Below are 16,513 nucleotides of genomic sequence, written 5' to 3' on the forward strand. Positions count from 1 at the left end.
TGTGCGACCCACAGAAAGCGTCCAAAATGAACGACACGGAAGAAGTGCTATTGTTACTGTAGCTATAAGACCCACACCTACGACCCACGATAAACGACTGCTGGTGCAGGTCCGTTCTTCGTGTTCTTGGTGTTCTTCATCAGCAGCAGCAGCAGAAAAATGGCAGCTCTGCAACTCGTGAATTTTTCATTCTGTAGCCTCCTAAACTTCCCCAAACTCTCGACACCGCTTCTACATCACCCTAAGAGACTATTTATACCCATATCACACATTGAATCTCGTCATAACTCCAAATAATCTTCATTGAACACAAATATTTTCCACGGGCAATAATTTCTATATTTTCTTTCTCCACGCGTTTCTGAGATGTTTCGATCATTCCAATATCTTCTAAATATGTATATGAATCCTCAGAATTATTTTTCTTGCCTTTAGTCTCCTTTAATTTCCATAAATCAACCTGAAACCCTATTTTCCTTTTTTAATTGTTGTGAAAAATATCCGGCGATTGGGCCAAACTCAGGCCATTCCAACACTCAAAATATATTCATATACCCATAAGGAGTCTATCCCTTGAATTTCAGCTCTTTAGTCTACTCATAACCCTTTCAAATCATGCCCGTAAAATCTGCCAGTGTATGAAATAATTTTCCCGCCAAAAATATTTTCAAATTCTGGGAAGAAAGTGACCTCCCCCTAATTCATTCCTGGGGTCCCTTTAGCAATTGGGGCGGAAATAGTAATTTTTGGGGCTGAAACAATAATTTTTCTGGGGTTCCTCCGGGACATTTCTGGGGTTCTTCCGGTGCATTTCTGGAATGTCTTTAGTACTTTATCCTAGGGTGTAAAACACCACTTTTTGAGCCAATTTTTGCCGCAAGAGCTTATTTCTCTAAAAATACCTATAAAGACATAAAATAACAAAATAAATAGAAAATCGAGTACTAACAATACATACAATTGAGACATATTAGACACATAAATGTGTCTATCAGCATCTACAAAGCCTACATTACCACAAGTATCTTGAAATGACACTTTTGCCACTTATCCAAATTTCACCATCTACATTAATTCCCCTACTCAGAGTAGAACCTTGTTTGTTCTATGATGAGTATATAGATGGTGACGAATTGGTCAGTTGCGAAATTACAATCTACTCGTTCTTTTAGACTTGCGGAGTCCGATGTTTAGCCTTCGGTTGTTATGATTCTGATCTTGGAATCAACTCTGGCCTTGGGAACCTCCTGGGATTCTGTGTTGGGAGGCGTTAAGAGCATGATAGTGGAGTCTTGATAAGACAAACTTCACGTCTTTATAAAATGGAATTGTTAATTAGGGTTTACTTGGACAAAACCCTAATTTTCTCTCTTTGTGCATCCTTGAGCTTTCGAGTTTGTACAGGCGGGTATATGGGAAAGAGAGAGTTTCTGAACGACTTCCTGAATGGCCTTGATGTTGGTGAAGAGCCTTGATAAAATACATGTACTTACTTTTGAAGCTACGGAGTCCCTATCCCATGTAAATATTGAATTCAGGCTTGTATTGTACCTAAACCCTAATTTCTCTTTTGTTCTCGTCTGACTCCTTCAGACACTCTGGAGAGGCTTGGACTGTGTGCATATATCTTGTGGAGTCATCACCTTTTGTGATGAGAGCATGTTTAATTTCTTGTACCAATCAAACACCTTTTTTTCATAGAAAATACCCATTTTTGAAACTTAAGGGTATTTTCATCAAAAAACATTATGAGCTTGATTTTATTTGGCATGAGAGAGACCATTTGATTTCCTAGGAACGGTCACGGCTTGAGAGAGGGAGAGAGGCACGCGTCTGGTCTTGCTTTTGGAAATTATGAACTCGAACTTCTCTGTCTAAGCTAAATTCCGTTTATTTTCTCTGAAATTCTGCTTTTTAGGATTCCGTTTCAATCCCATTCTTCTCCAAACACTTAGAGAGCTCAATATTCACGTGTATGAAGCCTTTTGGAATGAGTAGATGAGAGTTTTGTCAGTCTCTGGATGTATTAGAGCATTCTTCTTTGAACAAACTCAAAATTGAGATAAGGGTATTTTGGTCAAAATCCCTTATGAGCTCGTTTTTGTTAAAGATTGATGAGATAAAAAATGGTTGAGAGAGGTGTATAGAACCGTCCAATAGAATGGTAAGAGGCCCGGCTCCCTCTCTTTTAGGAGAAATCACTCTTTTCGTCAAACTCTTGAATTATGGCTATTATCGTGAAACCCCTAGTTCTCTTCGACTTTGGCCCCTCCAAAAGAAATTCTGAGAGTATAAGTGACGTCCCACACATGCGTAGGAGAGAACTCTCAAGCATGGGAAGGGCTTGGCCACGGCTTGGTGGAATTTTAGAAGAAACAAAAACCGCAGTTTCCTTATTTGATCCAAATTCCTCTAATTTCCTCTTTTAGCTCTAATTCTTTTTTTCCTTTTGCTTCAAGGCTTCCTTTTTTGCGCTAGGCTTGAAAGGATAAATATTTTTCAACTCTTTTAGGCGTGAAATAGGTATGGAGATCGGTCCATCCTTCTTCCACACGTTCTGTTTGTATTAGGAATCTTCGTTTGGGTGTTTGGCAGAAAATTTCAGTTTTGAGAGACTTGCGTAGAATGGATGTAAACTCTTCATACGGACTCCGATTTGAGTTTCCGACACCAAATTTGAATGAAAATATGATAGTATTTCTAATGCAAAAATAATACTCATTCCTATTTTGTTTGGCCAATCAAATCCGTGTATACTTTTGACTTCAGAAATCCTGTACAAAATTTCAGGAGTTTTTCAGATTGCACTTACTTTGGCGTCGGGGCCACATCTCCTAGATCGTTTATCCGTTTGAGGCGCCCTTTTGATATGTTTTTTGGAGTACATAGTAGAACATATTTTCTTCAGTAAGTAACCCAAAGTTCCTCACAGATTGTCATCAGTTTTTAAGTCTTCACGGTGAAATGTGAGGATGTATGTTTTCGAAAGGAGTCCTTGTTGCGTTTAAACTCTTCATGCATTGAGACTCTTAGGAAAAGACCCCTTGGAGTGTTATGACCTAATTAATCTTCCTTATCTTTTCATAGGTCGTGACTTGAATCTCTTTGGGCCAAAACTCGTCCATGACATGCTTGTACGTTTTTTACCCTTAGTTACGAAAAAAATTAATGAGTCTTCTCTTGATTCTCCATGAAAATATAAACCCATGCAAACCCGCAAATATTCTTGAGGACGTGGATTATCTTTAATGAAATAAGGGTAAGGATCTAATCCTGAAGACATGCTTCTTTTTCGTGAGACTTGGCACATTCTTGTCGCGCAAAACCCTAGTTGTGCTTTACTCTTGTATTTTTGATATACTTTGTCTAACTCCTTCCTTGTTTGTAAGCTCAATTTATGAATACTATTCAAGAAAAACATGTTGATGATAGAGTGAAGACCTTATAATTTTCGGTGAATCAAGTGTATAATGGTGTGGTTGGAAAACACACAAAAACTCTTGCAAGTATACAAGGCCAAGTTTTAGTATAGAAAGTAAGCAAGGGATCATTCCACAGGGACTTGGGGTGTATTGAAGTTTCCTAGATAGTCTGAGCTAGTGACAGGCAGTGAAGTTAAGAGACAAAGAAACAAAGAAAATTCAGTGGCAGTGAGATAGTGACAGTTACAATGGAAATGAGCCAAAGGCAGTGAAGTAAAGAATGAAAGAAACTAAGAACAACTTAACCAAAACAGAACATGGAAAAGAAATTGTGGATGGGAAGTGTAAGGAGATGGATGAGAATTCCCTTCACCTAGCTAGTTCATCTAGGTTAAGTTTTTGTCATATGTCTAGTTAACTAACCTTACAGCCTTAGCTAACCCCTAGTATTGGCTGTCTGTTTAAGGCACAACCAATCACAGACTAACTAGGCAGTGGCTTACTAACTAATGTAGCTGATTAACTCCTTAGAGCCACCACTGACCCCTAGCATTAGTGGTCTTCTTACAGCACCACTAATCACAAATCAGTTGGGCTTTTAGGAATCTAACTAGCCTAAGCTATTTTGAGTTCAACAAAAACCATCCTAATAGCTAACCATCATGGTTCAAAGGTCTTCTCTGAGGTTTAAACAGGGAAAATACATGATCATGTGAAGAGACATTACAAACATGCTAATTAACACAAACATAACATGACAGATGGATACAAAACATCACAGGAACAAACATCACACACAGAACACAACAGGATATACACTAAACATGAACACAACATTAACAGCACAAAAATGATCATTAACAGAACTTGGTTCTGGACACACTGGCTAATCCAAGCATAACTTTTACAACAACACCACAGTCTATTTATACCCAAATCCCTAAATTATACAATTAGGGTTTATAGAAAAATACCCAAATTCAAATAGTGAAATTACTCACCTAATCTTCAAATTGACGTCGACCCATCCTTCTTTGCCTTCTCTCAGTCCTTCTCCTGCTCCAATTCAGTCTTATAGCCTCACCTATTTTACTAATTTCCCACCTAGGGTTTCAAGGGAAAATTAGAGGGGAAATGGGTAAAATAGGTGGCTAGAGATGTATGTAGGGTATGGGGGTGATGTGGGTAGATACGGTTTGGTGGAGAGAGTTGTTGGCGGCGTTTGGTGGAGATGACAGGGGAGAAGGTGGTGGTGATGGTGGTTGCAGAGTATGGTGGTTGCAGAGGGTGAGGGAGAAAGAAGTCGATGGAAAGAAGGAGGGGAGTGTTTGGCGAGGGGTATAGGGTTAGGTTGCTCGGGTGTGAGGCGGGCTCATCAGATTTCGATGTTAGGCGAGTGATAGGCGTTTGATCGATACATCTGAAATGCATCCAACGATAAGATGGAACATAGCCTTCAGCGACCGTCGGATGAAGAGATACAACGAAACTAACGGCGTGAGATGGAGTTAGGTGTTGTAGTGTTGGTCAGGAAATTCAGACTTTGATGCACGAAGAGGAGGCGACCGTTGGATGATGATATGGATCCAATCTGACGGCTACATGAGAAGTGGGTTATGGATTTGGGTTTTGGTTTGGGAGATAAGTTGGGCTTGGGATAATTCTGAGCCCATTTCTTCTTTAAGAACAATTTCTTCCTCTTCAAGCCCACTTCTAGCCTTTTGGTCTTGTGCACAACATTCTTCGCGGCTTCCTTGTGTAATTCCTCCCGGCTTTTCACCACTCTTCAGCTCTTTTCCGCTCCGCAAGTTATCCAGACTTTATTTATTACCTAAAAATGCAAAATTAAGTAAGAAAAATATTTATTCTTGAAAACAATGAAAATACAGAATATGGGATAAAATGTAGAATTAATGCACAAAATATGAGTTAAATGCCAAGAAAAATATATAGAAATATGCACTTTTTAGGACTCATCATATAACAGTCCCCAATTATCAGCAACTCCGGTGTTGGATAATCCGAAAGAGGTGAGGCAGAGCGTATTGCCAGTTATCCTACTGTTGGTGTTGACCTTGTTAGCCATATTGCACTTCTGACTTCGGATGAGATACTCGTGGAAGATTTGGTAACATGGGGAGAATAACTCTGAGCGGTCTTGCTTCTGCTGACCTTGTAAATTTTATGACCACCCGTGATGATCTTTTGCTTTCAATGTAATCGAGAGAGTCGCTGGATTCTGTCGGAGCTGACAGGAACAAGCTAAAATCCAGTCATCGTTTCTCAGAGAAGGCCCTTATGTAAGAGAGACTGGTAGCTAAGGATATGTAGAGGAAAGGATATGGAGGCCTTAGGAAAGAAGAGAGAGTTTTCTTCCCGAGAGGTAGAGGCCACTGCTGCCAGATGATTTTCTTAAGTGTTGGTAATTTCCTTCTTCGGTTCTTGCTTGTACTCATCTAGTCAAGTAAAGGCTCCCTCATGAGCTTGAACTTGATGCAAACCTTCGCTTGCTTCATTGCTTATACGACTAGGTGAAAACCATATGTTAAATTCGTAAGAGGAGGTCCTCCCTTGCGCGGCTTTCACTCCGGATGCTGTAGAAACTCCGTTTGACGTCCGATTTTAGTGATTGACTCCAACTATCGAACACAAGAGACTCAACTTTCATACAATAATAAAAAATCTAAACTTAGAGCTTCCTTTGTCAGTAGTAAGCACATGTGAAATCAAACTCGAAAATCTAGGGATTTTTCAGCAACAATGCATTTCAGTGTTTTGATCATATATCTTGAAACATCATTCCCTTTTAACACGTGGTAAGAGAGACACAACCGGATATTTTTATCAAGGGCGAGTTGTCGAATTTTCTACAAATTTTCCCCAGTTCTTCGAGTCATGTGACGAAAGTATGAGCCGCGTCTGAGTAGAGTGGAAACTATAGACTCCTCTTCAAACCGATTGTGAACCCTAGTTTGTCTCCTGCATGCGTTTATTATTGAGGGATAATTTTAATGCTTCCTCCACTTGATATAGTCCTGGTGCACACGTATAAAACCATAAAACATCTTATCTTCATTCAGGATCCGGAACATGGTTGCAATTGCTAAGTAAAGAGAATATGCTGACGGAGGAGAATTCGACGAGACCAGAGAGAGATGCGAGATTTCACGAGATAAGTCCTCTTCACGATTTTGAAGGCCGATCTCTAGTCTCCTAGTCACAATCAATAACATGTTGTGATGTGGATTTGAGGAGTTGAATGGTTTTGATGTGTCCCAATCTTTAGAGACTCTTGCATTGATTGTTTCTAAATCTTTATCTGAAAACTGGATGTCTGGGTCACCTCTTGTTGGTCATGTATGTGTGTTGTGCACGGTTCTTCATTAGTCCCCAGTTTAATATAGGAGTAAGGATTCTCATTGACTCGGGACGCTTGGAAAATGAAATAAGACCCTTGTAGCGTATGAGATTGAGTCTTCAAGTTGGACAAGCGACAATTTATGGGTTGAAGACGTCTGTGGAGAGTCATGTTGAGATACTGGCCGCATATATCTTTGTAGACAAGATGAAAGTGTTGTTCTGCCTCTATTAAGTGTATTGACAGGGATTCATGTGAACTTATTCATCCAAGTCATCTATCGATATCTATCTTTCTTTTGGGAGATGGTAAACCAAAATTAAGAGAAGCAGGCGCTCTTAGAACTAGTAGAATAGTGAACGCATTATAGGGCTAGTGATGCCAAGGACGTGATTTTAGGATAATAGACAGTTGGTTTGCATTAAGGTTGTTGATGATGGTGTTCTTCGAAAATCCCCGTGGTTCACCCCAACTTGAGGAAGTGGTATTTTTTATTTGGGCAGTCGTAAGTGGTCTTCGGTCGTCACATCCGACTCTGACACATGGGATCTTTTATTGAGCTGGTGTTTAGGAGAGAAGAGGCTTTGACTGCAGGAACTGTCAGCAACCATCTGGATGAGTATCCTGAATAGTTGACCTCACGAGTACCACTACAGATTTCTTTTCCCTTGATATATTCGGCTGCAAATATATTCTCCTTCTCTGTATTGGGTGAACTGAGGTTCTATCAGAAAATGAAATATGATAGTTTTTGGTAAAGCTGAACTGGAGGCTCATCGAGGCTTGGCCATAACTCCAAGGTCTAGTTCCTCTTCTTTCTGACAGAACGGGTATTGAGGTAGCATATCAACTAGCATCTTTGCGTCTTAGGATAAGGCTGAGTTTCAGTTGAGCTTCGTCTTGGATCTAGTTTCGCTTCATACTTTGTCGCGTTCTTGTCATGATCCTCTGAAGTAGGAAGGGCGAAAAGATTTATCTTTGTTGGCGGTTTATGACCTTATGTGGCTCTGCAACGCTTTTGACTAGGTCATGAATTTTTTTGGAGCCTTTCCAAGTTTCCGCTAAGTTTATCGTATAGATGATGAAAATAAAAATCCGACGGAAAAGAACTAGGTCAATCGGATACAAAATGAAAGAGATATAAGTAAAAATAGTAAAGTGAAGTAAACTTCCCGAGTGTCCTGTGACCAGGTTGAGGGCCCTTGACCTAAACGAATTTTGGAGCAAATATTCGTCGGAATCTCCAAGTTTAGAGCGTCATCTGGTCCTTGAGAGTGATAAGGTCGACTGGATGGTTGCTCTTTGCTCTGTCGCGTTCATAACGAGCTGCATCTTCTTCGGTGAGGTCGATTGCAGGCAGACTGGATCCCGTCCGTGCTATTCTTATCAGGTTTATTACTCCTTTAGGAAACGTGTACTCGATCTGACTTGTTGGATCTATCCCTACTGGTAACTCTAAAGGCGTTTTCAGATAAGTCTTGATGTCGATATGAGATTTTGCAAGATTCTGTTGAGTCCCCCATGAGCTCTCCATTGTCCTTACCCAACGTCTTCAAGGATTAACATTAGATTTTCATGAAAATAGGTTATTGGGGCGTTTTTTTATACAAGAAGAGATTCAGGCGATATAGAAAGTCATTAGCCTATTCACTAAAGTCGAAAATTAGTCTGAGAGGGAAAAAAATACTAGTATGGATAACTCTCTCGACTAAATTTGGATTTACTGAGACTGAATTAATGGAACGTTTTCATGTTTGGATTGGTGGAATCGGCTTCCTTCATAACAGTGACCATGATTGAGATCTGTAGCTTTCTGAACAACCTACCACTGTGGTCGCCAAAATGTAGTTACCTAAAATCGGTGAGAGGCTAAAGTGGGATTCTATGGTTTCTGAAACTGAGTTCCGGGAGGTTGAGCACGAACAGTCTTCGCCTAAACCACGCACAGTGGACGTTCAAAGGCTGCGTCAGTCACAGGCAAGAGGTTATGGCTGGTCATAGGGAGGGAAGCAGATAAAGAGAGAGATCAGAGAATTATAGGATTTGAAGAAGAATTGCTCTGAGAGTTTATGAGAAAGTTGTCTGTTAGCTTGGAAAAATAGAGGACCTATTTATATTTGAATTCTCTAATCTCAGGTCGGTAAAGATAGGGATTGTTTGTCGTGTCGTGCGCAGCACTTCTCCCATATCTTCAAGAATAGATAAATATAAACTAGGTTGAGTTTATCTCATTATTCCACCGCCTTTACTCTCTTCTGCAGATAGAAATAGGTCGGGTATTTCTCACACGTGTTGTAGACCGCCAGACCAAAACCTTAATTGATATCCCCCCATTTATGTAAAGCTGAGTCAGTGCCGATACGTCCTCAGGTCTTCGTTAATAACCACAGAAAGTATCAACATTTCTATGTTCCTCATCTAACCTAACAAACACTATACCAAATCCAAGTTTTTTTCACATGGCATATCTGTTACTAAAAACATTTGTAACACATATAAGCCGTTGGAGAAACGCTGTGATAACTAATTGTTGTAAACTTTTGCAACAGTTTTTTGTGTGACAGTAATTAATTAAACTCACACTTACTAACAGTTACATAATGAAACATCAAGGATTGACCTAATTTTAAGGTGGCGACATGTGTCCAATTTGTCACAATAATTCCAACAGTTTTAGGTGTGAGTGAATTTTGTAACGATTTTGTCGAGGACACGTGTCTGTTTTTGTGACGGTTACAGTAACACCTATAAGTGTTACCTATTCTTGTAAAGAATCTTTGAATGACACGTGTCATCCTCTTACATCAACACTGAGATGACGACACGTATTCTTTTTAACTCACACTTTTTGTTACAATTATTTCTGTGACAGTTCTTTGAATTACAATTAAAAAAAATTGATAGTCCAGGTCCATTATCACGGGCCTGGACTTCCAGATTACAGGCCTGAAACACAATTTATCCAGAAACACAGGCCTGCAATACAATGAAACCTGAAATACAGGCCTTACGCCTTCTCAATCCGCAAACTATCCATATTTTAACACTCATGTCATACACTAGTTAAAATTAGTAAAGGCATTGAACTTGTAAGTTCTATTGATATGTCTTTACTCTGCAAAATAATCACCAATAACACAAGAAATTTATTTATTTTACAAAAATTCCATGAAACTGACCCAATAGATTTTTGGGAGTTGTTTGACTTGTTGCCTCTACTTGGTCTTTCCTGTCATGGGTTAAGTCACTTGATGCTCACCACCACCTTTCTTACCAACAGCACCTGCAAACAAGTTTACATTTTCATCACTAGAATAATGCTCAATCTGAATAATGCTCAACAAAAAAAGAATAATGCTCAATCTGAAAGAAAAAAGTTCAAAATTATTCATACAGTCTAGAATTTTACCTGCCACACTTCACCATTCATATCTTCAACCGCTAACTAACTCGCTCAATTGAGAAGAAAGGTTCTGCCACCACTTCCTTGTTGAGAATCTTCCTTAGACAATCTAAATGACCAAACTCACTTTGAAGCTTTAAACCACTAACAGGATACATACATTTTCAGTAGACATAACACAAACTCCTATGAGGTAGTACAACTGCATCACTAGGATCAATTTTGAGGTCCTGTAAAACAAACCACTTAAACAATCAACACATCATTTGGGAAAGAGACTGTTTGAATGGAAAGAAACCAAAAAATATTCAAAACATCAGTTTCTCCATTAGAGAATTATGGCATTCGTCAGCGACAAGCAGATGCCAATCAATCCATATATAGTTATTGCTGGACATTTTCATGCCAAACACATATAATCAGGAAAAATAGGCAATATATCAGTAAATTATAATGCATACATGAGAGAAAAAGGAGAGCAAAATCACTAAAAGCCAGCTTTATAGGAAAGCTTAAAACAATGCATCAAGAAGTGAAACACGATGTAGTTACTAACCCGCTTAAGCAGTATCTTTGGATGGAACTCGTACTTCTTAGGGCCCTTTAGAGTAGGAGATTTCCGTTGAGGGCCTGCAAGTTTTAGCAAAAAGTAATTAAGCATACTTGCCACTCTTTCAACCTAGAATGCAGAGAGACGAGGAATGAGGCTTGACATTTGACAGCTTATATATCCTAATTGCCAAAGAGGAAATATGCTTTACTGAAAAGACACCTTACTATCTCTGGAAGAAGAAAAGGCATTGTAATCTGTTCTGAAGTAAGTGCTAGCATGCCTACATCTTCCATCGCCAATTAGGATGATCTACAAAAATTAAATTATCTCAGACTGAGAATTGACAGTACTGGTGGATGTTGAAAATGAAATTTTCACATGGAAAAATAAATTAAACTCACATTCTCTTGAGAATGGAACTGTCGGGTTGTTTTTTGCCTCTCTTGAGCTGATCTTCTTTCCCATTCCACGGTATTAGCCATCTCTTTTTCTATCTCTTTCAGTTCCAGAATTCTGTTTAGACTTTCGGCTAGAAGAAATATACTTTCGCTGACCAGGAAGTTCAGAAAGTTCAAATACACTCCCTTCTCTTTTTTGGCAATCTGAAATAACAATAACAAGAAAAAGTGAGAAAGCAAAAATATGTGCAACAGCAGAAGGTAAAACTCCTCAATCCAATATATATAGCATAAAAAGAGAATTCATATATGATTTTAAACAACCTGCCACAAGTACTCCAAAAGTTCAGCAATATTATGACGTATGTTGAACTTGTCATAAAACTGCACAAGAATGGTACAACAATCAGAACAAGAAAACATTTAATCTCTAGATACCAGATGGGTAACATAATAATTAAGAAATTCTTCCAACGAGGTGGATAGCATAACATAATAGATTTGGGAGATAAGGACGAGAATCTAATGAAGATGAATCTTTGTTTTTCATTTGAAGTTAACGGAGACTACTTTCGATAAGTTGTACTGAGAATCCCTTCCACGCTCTCAAAATAAGATATATATAACACTTACCCTGAGTATGTGATCCAGTAAACTCAATGTCAACGTAAATCTTCAAAAGATTCCTGACAAGATACTCCACGGCAAATTAATGACCCTCAAAAAGGAAAGTTGTTGAAGATGAACCACTACACACCAAACCAACATCCAATAAACTTATATGACGGACACAAGATTGTGTATTGTAGCCAAAGCAAAACTGTTCAAGTGATACCTTCTTTCTGTTATGCTATCCACCCCCCTTCTCCTCTTTTTTGGCAATCTGAAATAATAATAACAAGAAAAAGTGAGAAAGCAAAAATATGTGCAACAACAGAAGGTAAAACTCCTCAATCCAATATATATAGCATAAAAAGAGAATACATATATGATTTTAAACAACCTGCCACAAGTACCCCAGAAGTTCAGTAATATTATGACGTATGTTGAACTTGTCATAAAACTGCACAAGAATGGTACAACAATCAGAACAAGAAACATTTAATCTCTAGATACCATATGGGTAACATAATAATTAAGAAATTCTTCCAACGAGGTGGATAACATAACATAATAGATTTGGGAGATAAGGACGAGAAGCTAATGAAGATGAATCTTTGTTTTTCATTTGAAGTTAACAGAGATTACTCTCGGTAAGTTGTACCGAGAATCCCTTCCACGCTCTCACATTTCCATCTCCTCCATTTCCACCATTGACCATTATCTCTTCTGCTCCTTCTCCATAGATCATCACCAGTTCTTTTATAAGTCAATAATAAATAAATAAACAAAGTTACTGAAATATGCATCACCGTGGAGATATTACGGCGAATACAATTTTTGTGGATTTTAAGACAGCAAACTATGAGTGCCTCATCTCTCCACAAGACTCCTCTGATACCTGCACATTTGTGTTCGTTGGCCGCACCATCAGTAATGATTGTAACATGTTGGCTTTAAGTTAGTAATCTATGCTTTTTACTAAGAGGATTAACACAATAGAACATATATAGGTTAGAGATTCATGTTGGGGATCCAAATTAGTTTTTCACGATCGAAAAATGCATAATAATTTGGTTGATCATTCATTTATAACAGGAGGGTTGTGGGATAGTTTGGAAATTTAATGATTAATTAAATTGATTAATAACCACTGAACCTTATTCAACAGATGAATATAATTAACGTAATCTTCATAGATATTCGATTCATCTAGGGTTGAGATATTTTATCCTAAATTTTCAATAACAGAGTCTTCCGGGATTTATATCTCGGTAGTTTTCGTTGTCTTTTTTTAGTAACAAAGAGAGATTAATGAAGAAGAAGACAAATATAATAGTCATAATCAATTTGACTTTTATAGATAGTACATAGGAAAAACTAGGATTGAAAAATAAATTGACTTTCAAAATTGTGAAAGGGATGGGAAATAGGAAAAGTGGGGATAGGAAATAGGGAAAATCATGAAGAATTACATGAGCAAAAGAGAATTGCAGAACATAAGCAATAATAATGGTTAACTGCAGACACATGTTAATGCTCTACTCCTCTTACATACTCTCTTACAGACACACAACAGCAGATCCATTGCACTAAGCCACAGCATGCCACTGCAAGAGTGCGCTATTAGCATATCATTGCACTAAACCACTCTAGGCATTTTGGTCACCTTGTAAGCACACAAATACGAAGTGAAATAAAACAAACTTACTTAGTAACATCTATGGTGCAACATCATGTCCTGTTTCATTCACACCTGATTCAAATTACAGAAGCACGAGACGTTAGTTAACATATGCATATTTACAATCCAGCTGGACAATAATGATTGGTGTTATCTTTCAAAGGAGACCCGGTAATCATAAACCAAATAAGTGCTCCATCTGTTCTTTCTTTCTTCAACTTACCGTCCAGATATTCCCCAAAGTTATGTTCTAACAGTGCAAACTACTCCTTCAGAGTTCATCTACAGTCAATTTCTTGGACAATGCCAGAAAAGCAAGGGTAGTGGACAAACCAAATTATGAGACATGATCAATAATAAAGCAAATTTTGAGAATATTAAAGTACTCACTCTTAATGTAACTTTATATAGATATGATGAGCGCATACAGGATTTCATGAGCCTAATATTAGAATATCAGTAGGTACTGTTATATCATTGTAGTTCTGAAATCCAAGGATGACCTGCCAAAAAAAATATAATTAGCAATGCAACTTCTTTCTTAAAACAAATAACCTAATCAAGTTAAAACCAACAACTCCCAAGACTAAACCACAGCCTGCAAGATTATCATGCAACACCAACATCACAGCCCTACCATTACTGAAGTAAATAAAGAATGCAATAAGAATTTTACCATTTTTTCTGTACTTTCAGGCTTTTTCTCTACTTAATGTGCAATTATGTTGGTCTTCTGTTCAAGATTGTCTTTTGTTTCCACACCTCAATTTCCTTAAAGTACGAGGCCAAACTGCAGAAGAGAAAACTAACACACAATTAAACCAATCAACAAAAAAAAACCAAATTTTCAATTGAAAACTAAAACCCAGAAAAATAAAACCCACTTATTAAACTAACCTCACCTCAGATCTTTCAACTAAAACAGATTACTCTTTTTTCTCATCAGCACCACCACACCATCATCACCAGAACCCTGAATGGAATTCAATCACAGTTATCTTAACATGATCTGGTAGCATAGATTTTGAGAAAATAAAACGCTAATTAGTCAAATGTACCATATCACCTCAAAACCCAAGAGTCATTAGCAGCATTTACTGCCGATTCCAAGAGCTGGATCACCCAAAAAAAAAACAAAAAACAAACATTTCAGAGACCAAATACAAATAAATTAGACAGACTTATGCAATCAAAGAAATAAACCTCTAATTGTTCCTGCTTCTCAGCTTTCGACTAATCTACTCAATATCTGAAAAATCACAAACCAAAATCATTATAAATCCCACAAATTTCAGATCTGAATGATGAAATACTGTTAAGACAAACACAAATATCATAACCTAACTCAAAACTGAGATCATAAAACTTAAATTAAAACCAAACCCATGATTTAAACTCCATGAAATCAAATGAAGAAACATAAAAATTGCGAATCCTTGATTTGTTTTCTCAACAAATATGAGAAGATCCATCAAACCTCAGAAGAGATCCTCAGAAGAGATATATAGAGAAGAAATTTATTTTGATGGGAGAATCGAACGGAAAATCGAGATACTCTCTGATGACAAAACCAATTACCAGATCCACTCATAAACGCACCGAAGTCACTAAATAAAACCTCATCAATAAAGTGATCAGGGACGAAGAAACGAGAGGAAAGGGAGGTGAGAGGGTGAGATGCAGAGGAGAGGATAATGAAAAAAAGATAAGGTTGATTGATATTCTCTTTCTTCTAGAGATATGTGGAATATAATAAAACCTACCGCGAGTAACTAATCAAGGAGATGTAGGCACGTGATTTCTTATTTGTGCATTTCGCACAAGTACCTTAACTCAGTTATTGTGTGGTATAGCCACACGATAATTCCCTATAACACCGATGTAATTGGTCCAAGAATATCTGATGGTTAGCTTCTGGCCATGTGTCAAAAGCAAAATTTATGAACAGTTCTCTGGTTTCAATAATAAGTGGAGCACCATGTGAGATCGTTTAAAGCTTTGGGAAGTATAAGAAATGAGTAGTAAGAATGAAAAATATATTTGGAAATCATTAAGACAAACACGAGTTCCGAAATATACAAAAATATATTTAGAAATCATTAGACCTGAGTTTCTCGTTCGGATGAACTGAAGACGAAATATATCAGATTGGAAAATCACAGGTTCTAAGATTGCTAGAGTTAGACCTGAGTTTCTCGTTCGGATGAACTGGAGATGAAATATATCATATTCGAACATCACAGGTTCAAATATTGCTAGAGTTAGACCTGAGTTTCCCGTTCGGATGAATTGAAGATGAATACATCAGATTCAAACATCACAGGTTCAAAAATTGTTAGAGTTAGACCTTAGTTTCTCATTCGGATGAACTGAAGACGAAATATATCAGATTGGAAAATCACAGATTCAAAGATTGCTACAGTTAGACTTGAGTTTATCGTTCGGATGAACTGAAGACGAAATATATCGGATTACTAGTGTTAGACCTGAGTTTCTCGTTCAGATGAACTGAAGACGAAATATATCAGATTGGAAAATCATAGGTTCAAAGATTGCTAGAGTTAGACCTAAGTTTCTCGTTCGGATGAACTGAAGACGAAATATATCAGATTACTAGAGTTAGACCTGAGTTTCTCGTTCAAATGAACTGAAAACGAAATATATCAGATTGGAAAATCACAGGTTCAAAGATTGCTAGAGTTAGACTTGAGTTTCTCGTTCGGATGAACTGAAGACGAAATATATCATATTACTAGAGTTAGACCTGAGTTTCTCGTTCGGATGAACTAGAGACGTAATACATCAGAATGGAACATCACAGGTTCAAAGATTACTAGAGTCAGACCAGAGTTTCTCGTTCGGATGAACTGGAGACGAAATATATCAGATTCGAACATCACAGGTTCAAAGATTGCTAGAGTCAGACATGAGCTTCTCGTTCGGATGAACTGGAGACGAAATATATCAGATTCGAACATCACAGGTTCAAATATTGCTAGAGTTAGACTTGATTTTCTCGTTCGGATGAACTGGAGACGAAATATATCAGATTCGAACATCACATGTTCAAAGATTGCTAGAGTTAGAATTGAGTT

General features: G+C 37.8%; 1 protein-coding gene and 1 long non-coding RNA gene across 3 annotated transcripts; both read right to left on the reverse strand.

Moving 5' to 3' along the window:
• Positions 1–10,347: 10,347 nt before the first annotated feature.
• Positions 10,348–11,590, reverse strand: LOC113349031 (probable ubiquitin conjugation factor E4). Its single transcript, XM_026592950.1, has 5 exons — positions 11,459–11,590; positions 11,138–11,338; positions 10,961–11,045; positions 10,740–10,813; positions 10,348–10,413 (listed from the first exon to the last, which is right to left on the reverse strand). The coding sequence occupies exons 1-5, from the start codon at positions 11,555–11,557 to the stop codon at positions 10,348–10,350; spliced, it is 525 nt and encodes a 174-aa protein (XP_026448735.1). The 5' UTR covers positions 11,558–11,590.
• Positions 11,591–14,114: 2,524 nt separating this feature from the next.
• Positions 14,115–14,677, reverse strand: LOC113331869. 2 transcript variants are annotated; one of them, XR_003351228.1, is made up of 4 exons: positions 14,622–14,677; positions 14,485–14,515; positions 14,321–14,391; positions 14,115–14,208 (listed from the first exon to the last, which is right to left on the reverse strand). It is a non-coding gene; the product is annotated as an uncharacterized LOC113331869 (long non-coding RNA). The 2 variants fall into 2 exon arrangements; XR_003351229.1 differs by having other exon boundaries at positions 14,485–14,531; positions 14,622–14,674.
• Positions 14,678–16,513: the final 1,836 nt, after the last annotated feature.

This window comes from Papaver somniferum, chromosome 1, assembly GCF_003573695.1.
Source record: "Papaver somniferum cultivar HN1 chromosome 1, ASM357369v1, whole genome shotgun sequence".
NCBI classification, from domain to species: domain Eukaryota; kingdom Viridiplantae; phylum Streptophyta; class Magnoliopsida; order Ranunculales; family Papaveraceae; genus Papaver; species Papaver somniferum.